The sequence below is a fragment of the Chrysemys picta genome, unplaced genomic scaffold, assembly GCF_011386835.1.
Source record: "Chrysemys picta bellii isolate R12L10 unplaced genomic scaffold, ASM1138683v2 scaf2682, whole genome shotgun sequence".
NCBI classification, from domain to species: domain Eukaryota; kingdom Metazoa; phylum Chordata; order Testudines; family Emydidae; genus Chrysemys; species Chrysemys picta.
In genome coordinates, this window is record NW_027055384.1 from 1 (window position 1) to 6,447 (window position 6,447).

At 50.5% G+C, this 6,447-nt stretch overlaps 1 protein-coding gene across 8 annotated transcripts; it reads right to left on the reverse strand.

Moving 5' to 3' along the window:
• Window positions 1-839: 839 nt before the first annotated feature.
• LOC101946935 (zinc finger protein 620-like) lies at window positions 840-5,477 on the reverse strand. 8 transcript variants are annotated; one of them, XR_509955.4, is made up of 4 exons: window positions 4,779-5,469; window positions 4,307-4,420; window positions 4,050-4,197; window positions 840-1,834 (listed from the first exon to the last, which is right to left on the reverse strand). XR_509955.4 is itself a non-coding variant. In XM_065580357.1 (3 exons), exons 1-3 carry the CDS (start codon window positions 4,903-4,905, stop codon window positions 1,794-1,796), a joined length of 282 nt encoding a protein of 93 aa, XP_065436429.1. In that variant the 5' UTR covers window positions 4,906-5,477; the 3' UTR covers window positions 840-1,793. The 8 variants fall into 8 exon arrangements, 3 of the variants coding, with proteins under 3 accessions (XP_065436429.1, XP_005315095.2, XP_005315096.2); XR_257564.4 differs by having other exon boundaries at window positions 840-1,800; window positions 4,779-5,465; XR_257563.4 differs by having other exon boundaries at window positions 840-1,797; window positions 4,779-5,464.
• Between the last annotated feature and the right edge of the window lie 970 nt (window positions 5,478-6,447).

Consider the following 6,447-nt stretch of genomic DNA (forward strand, 5'->3'; position numbering starts at 1 on the left):
CACATATGAAATGTTCTGGCCCTGCAGCTGCTCTGTGTCCATGGGAAATGTCACTGGATTCCTCACTGAGCTGGGCACACAGCAGCTGGGGACAGATGCTGGAGACGCTGCTGGAGAGACGGAGACGGGCTGCTGCCCATCTGGAAATGTCCATCTACCCATCGTCTCCAGCTGTGTGTGTCCTCTGGGGCTGCCACCCAGCCAGGGATCCTGGATTCTGCTTCTGAAGCTGTTTCTCCCCTACCCTTGTGGAGGGCAGGGAAGACCCAAAGATCGAGCTCAGAGGCCGTCAGAGCTGCAAGAGCAAAGACACGGATGAACCTGGATGGGCTGGGACATCAGTGAAAGGGCTGAACATGGGGAATGAGTGATTCCTGCAGAGGGAGACAACTCACCCAGTCTGGGACACTTGGCCTCTCCCCCTCCCACAGCTCAAGAACCAAGGACATTCCCAGGCTGCTCAGGAAAATGGGATTTGCCAGAAAAGTTTTATTTGCATCTTATTTGGGGGGAACAAATAACTGAACAATACTGAGAAAATCATTCAATGAGCAATAAAGACTCCACAGACACCCGACTTCCCAGAAATTTCAGACCCCTCCGCTCCCCGCCGCCCCATGCTGAAACAGGGAGAAAATGCCTCCCGGGGCAGCAATTTCCGAAATAATCCCAGTGTGCAATAATGTGAACCGAGCCCCTGGCTGAAAACAGGGACCAGGACACCCAGCTGAACCCTTCGGCCTGCCCCTGACAGAGAGCACCGGGAAGGGATGGGAGAGGGTCAGAGAATAATGCAATACAGTAATAATAATGTCACTCGCCTGGTGCCTCCGTCCTCCTGAGACACACAGCACTCATGTCAATAGTGGAGCCACTTGGCTCCCTAGGGCGTTGGGCAATTGTTTATGATCCCCATGATTCCCCCCATCTCTACGGATGCAGAGAGAGGAGGCGGGGAAGTGGCCAGTACTAGTCGGTGTGGTGTTTCATGTGGCGTGTTAGAGAGGTCCTGGACTTGTACCTTTCCCCATAGACGGAACATTGCTAGGGGCACTCTCCCGTGTGCCTTCTCCAATGGACATTGAAGCCAGATTTACTTTTGAAGCTCTCCCCACAGTCGGGGCAGCTATAGGGTTTCTCTCCTGTGTGGACTCTGTGATGTATAATAATTTCGGAGGTGGAAGCAAACCTTTTCCCACACTCGGGGCATCCGTAGGGTCTCTCGCCCGTGTGAGTCCTCCGATGTCTAGTCACATGCCCACGCTGATTGAAGGTTTGTCCACAGTCAGGGCATTTATGGCATTTCTCTCCCGTGTGAACAGTCTGATGTACAATAAGGTCTGACCTCTGATTGAAGCATTTCCCGCAATCAGGGCACTTATGGGGTCTCTCTCTTGTGTGGGTTCGCTGATGTCTAATAAGGATTGATTGGTCATTGAATTGTTTCCCACACTCAGGGCAGTGATAGGGGGTCTCTCCTGTGTGGACTCTCAGATGTCTAACAAGGTGTCCTTTACAACTGAAGCATTTCCTGCACTCGGCACATTCAAACTGCTTCTCCTTAGTGCAGGTTCTCGCCTGGATTGTGGCCGCATTGGGATCCTCTGAACCTCCCCCTCGGTGAGTGGATTCACCCAGTGTCTTCCCGGGGGGGTTTCCCTCCTGCTTCTCTGGCCTGCCCATGACTCTGGGGATCATCCACTTCACACCTTCCCAGCAACGCCCCCTTTGGTTCCATTCGCTCAGGACCTGCGGGACAAGGATTCTCTTCATTGCTCTCACTCAGCGTCTCATCACCTGCTGGGACAGAGAGAATCCGGACAGGAGTCAGTCCCTGTGCCGGGGGAACGGGAAGGTCAGAAAAGGAGAACAGGGAAGTGGGGACACAAAGCAAAACAACGGCTAGGAAGAATGACAAAAATCAGGAGTTGAATCCCCCCCAAAGTCTTCCTAGGGAGAACGAGAAAAGGGAAAAAATAGCTACCTGCCTGTACAGTCATTGTTGCTTTTCAAGATGTGGCCCATGTCTATTCCATTCATGTCTACTCCGCTCTAGGTGTGTGAACACTGAGTGCACTGTAGTCAGAGTCGTGTCTGTAGTGGGATCTGCGCCATGCATGTCTTCATCATTCAGCTGAGTGTATGAGGGGCAGATCTGCCCCGGCACCATCTAAGGTCATTTGCACCTGCATCCTAACATAGTGCTCTCTGGGCAGGTGGGGGAACAGACATGTGCAATATGTCCAGTACCGGTTGTGACACTCCATGGAACAGGGGTGACCATTTATAAAACTATCGATACCAATATGAGAAAGTGGCAATGAATCATAGACCAGATACGCCATGTCAGGGATCAGTGGAAGAGTGATGATTCGCTAACTATGACACGCTTGTTTCTATGTACGATCATCTTTGCACTGTGCCTTACAAATAGGTGTGGTGTATTGTGCTGTGTATCTGGGGGACACCCCCAGGCAGACTGGTATCAGCATTCCTCAGCCTGCTTGATGGCCTAGGAAAGGGGCTGTACACCCAGGGGCTGTCCCTAGGAGTGAGCGGGACCAGTACGGACGTGCCTGTGGACAGGGGACTCCAAATACCTTTCCATGCCCCTGTGCTGGGAGCCTGTGTTTGGGACAAAGGATGTACAAGCCACATGGCAGAGCATCCCGCTCCTCACCTCTGGAGTAACGTCTCCACAAACGGAAGGGCTGAGGGACCCATCCAGGCCACGGATGTGCTCCAGGGGGACTCCACAAACAAGCAAATTCACCAGTGTTGCTAAGAACTTGGCATATGGCATCTGAAGTCATGCGTATGGCTCTGATTGCTTTCACTATTTAACAACTCTCTTCTCTTTCTTTTCCTTCCTAATAAACCTTGAGTTTTAGACACTAAAGGAGTCACTGGCAGCGTGATATTCTGGGGAAGTGCTGATCTGGTAATGCGGCAGGCCCTTTGGTGCTAGGTTTCATGTCGAAACTGATGGCTCGAGTCCTGCAGGAACCATCTGTGTACAATGAACCAGTACCGGGGGCACCATGGCTGATGGTATCAGTCCTACAGATGTTCTAGCCAGCGCTGAAGGCAGCTCTGCCTGCAATAAAGGCTGCACCCAATGACTACCCAATGCTGGGTCGTGTTCAGCAAAGGGGAATCCGGCACCCTCAGACAGAGCAGATCTCATGACAGCTCAATAATAATTTGGCAGTTCTGAAACTCATGCCTCTTAGAAGTTGTCAGAGCCATTCTCAAGGAAACATGCTCTGGTCCTGGAGTCAGTGGCTGGATTTCCTGCTCTGATTCACTGTCGGCAGCGGGGAGCAGCTAGTCTCTACCTGCGCTCTGACCTTGGTACCTGGCAGTTCCCATGAGGACTCTGCTGAGGGTTTCCAGCTCCCAGAGTCCGGTTCTGAAGAAGAAAAGCTCTTTGATTGATAAGTCAAGTCTTGCCGTGAGACTGACTTACAGCTCTTACAAGACTTGGCGGAAAAGGGGAACAATTCCTCTTCTCTTGTGTCTGTCTCTGACTTCAAGCCATGAGGCGAGTCAGAAAGCTCCATAGGAGAGCTCTGGCCTGAGAAGGGCTGTACAGCACGCTCCACGAGGGAACCGTTTACTCTTCTGTCCCTAGATTTGTGTGTTCTCCTCTTGAAAGATCCACAAATAGAGCACTTGTCTGTCACGTGCCCCTCACCGAAGCAGAATAGAGCATGGGTGTGAGGGCTGTTCAGTGGATTAGACACCCTGCAAGTGAGACAGTGCTGAACTCTAGGAGACTGTGTCAGAACCGAGCCGCCCGGTACCAGGTCAAAGAGCCCCAGAGAACAACCAGAACAAAAACTTTATAAAATAAGAAATAAACAAATCTCCAGTGGGGAAAACATGGCTAAGGAAAAAGGGAACCCGTGAACTACAGCCGATGGAGAGCTCCGACCACCACGGATGGTGAGAAGAAGCTGTGAGTGAGCTGGGGTGGATACATGAAGACATGCATGGCAAACTGACAGGTGCCACTAGGGAAAACTCTCTGGCTGTAGGTCACTCACCTGGAAGGAGAACAGCCAATTCTGCCTCCATATCCCGTCTGAACACTCAGGGGGCAGGGAGCTCCTGCTAGATGTCAGTCATGGCGCTTGGAAAGCCCTGAATTATGTCTGCCACGAAGACATGACACCTTCTGGGCACAATCCTGACCTGGGGGAAAATGAGTTAAAACAGGGGGAGCACAAGGGGTCTGCGTGGGAATCCCAGCACTGTAAGTCAATGACAGACGGTTTCCACATCCGTTTAACCCATTTCTCACCTCTGGGGATGTTTCTCTGGATCTCTCTAGCCTGGGACCCCTGGAGATCAGGGACCCACGGCTCTTCCCCTCGGTCCAGCTGGGAGATCACGCTGGACTTGGGAACTGGAAAACCTGCTCTGGGAAAAGACATGAAGTGAGAGCCAAGTTTTACCGTTGTTCTCAGACGGCTGTTTCCAGATGCGCTGGCTGGATGGATGCCCCTGTATACACCAAAGGGACGGGAAGTGTTCCTGGAGCCCCTTTGGGGAGGGCAGAAGGGGATTTCGGATCTCCACTCACTGCGGGATTTTACGACTCTGGTACAGGGTCACTGTGCAAACTCTTTACACCTTCCTAACCCTGCTGAGCCTGGGACTATGGGGCCGATTCCCCTGAAATCGATGGGATCAGGGAAGAACTCTGAGCAGAAGCCGACTTGGGCACGTCAAAGATGCCCAGTTTCTAACACCGAGGGCACAGGAATCCTTACCCAGCGAGGTCACATTCCTGTAATTCTCCTGCATGACGTCCCTGTAGAGGGCTCTCTGACCCAGGTCCAGCAAGGCCCATTCCCCCTGGGTGAAATACACAGCCACCTCCTCGAAGGTCACCGGCATCTGTATCAACAACAAGAGCCCCCCACTTACAACCTGCTGCCCCAGCCACAGTCACAGAAGGAGCTGGGAACATCCACAGAGAGCAGGAACAGTCCTGGGGGAGGATGGGGAGGGGGGAAATTTCTGAAAGATCAGATGAAAAGCACACTGTTACTATGCTGAAACTGCGATGCCCAGAAACATCAACCCAGGAACCTATCCCTGTAGCAAACCTCGTTGCCTACTCTGTCCCCATATCTACTCTGGCAACAGCATCACAGGACCCAACCACATCAGCCACACCATCAGGGGCTCATTCACCTGCACATCCACTAATGTCATATATGCCATCATGTGCCAGCAATGCCCCTCTGCCATGTACATTGGCCAAACCGGACAGTCCCTCCGCAAAAGAATAAATGGACACAAATCGGACATCAGGAATGGTAACATACATAAGCCAGTAAGTGAACACTTCAATCTCCCTGGTCATTCTATTACAGATTTAAAAGTCACTATCATTGAACAAAAAAACTTCAGAAACAGACTTCAAAGAGAAACAGCAGAACTAAAATTCATTTGCAAATTCAACACCATTAATCTGGGCTTGAATAGGGACTGGGAGTGGCTGGCTCATTACAGAAGCAGCTTTTCCTCTCCTGGAATTGACACCTCCTCATCTATTATTGGGAGTGGACTATATCCACCCTGATTTTTGAATTGGCCCTGTCAACACTGGTTCTCCACTTGTGAAGTAACTCCCTGCTCTCCATGTGTCAGTATATAATGCCTGCATCTGTAACTTTCACTCTATGCATCCGAAGAAGTGAGGTTTTTACTCACGAAAGCTTATGCCCAAATAAATCTGTTAGTCTTTAAGGTGCCACCAGACTCCTTGTTGTTTTTGTAGATACAGACTAACACGGCTACCCCCTGATACTTGACACCATGCAAGGCACTAAATTTAGCCGTATGGAGAGGAAATCCATCAACCTCAACAAAAAACTTGCACAGATACAGACAGACATCATCTTCCTCTCCAAATGCAAACAGATGGACATCATACCAAAAGGACTGAAGGTAAAAAATCCATTGCAATCAACATACTACACTGAGTATGGTGAGAGATTGTGCCACACACTCTCTCAAAGAAACTGAGGAACCACCTGATCAGCATCCTGTACAGCAGACAGGAGAAGATCAAGAATGAGCTCTCAGAACTGGAGACTCTCATACAATACCAGCCTTCTACACAAACTTCCACGTGGCTGGACTTTACAAAAATGAGACAAGCCATTTACAATGCACACTTCACTTCTCTACAGAGGAAAAAGGACTGTAAGCTATCTAAACTAATACCTGCCACTGGGGGCTATAACAATGGTACCCTCAACTCATCTAACAACATTGTCAATCTTTCCAACCACACGCTTAGCCCAGCAGAAGAGACTGTCCTATCTCGGGGACTCTCTTTCTGTCCCACCATCCCCATGGACATGATACAGTTCTGCGGTGATCTGGAAGCCTACTTTCGTCATCTCCGACTCAAGGAATATTTTCAAC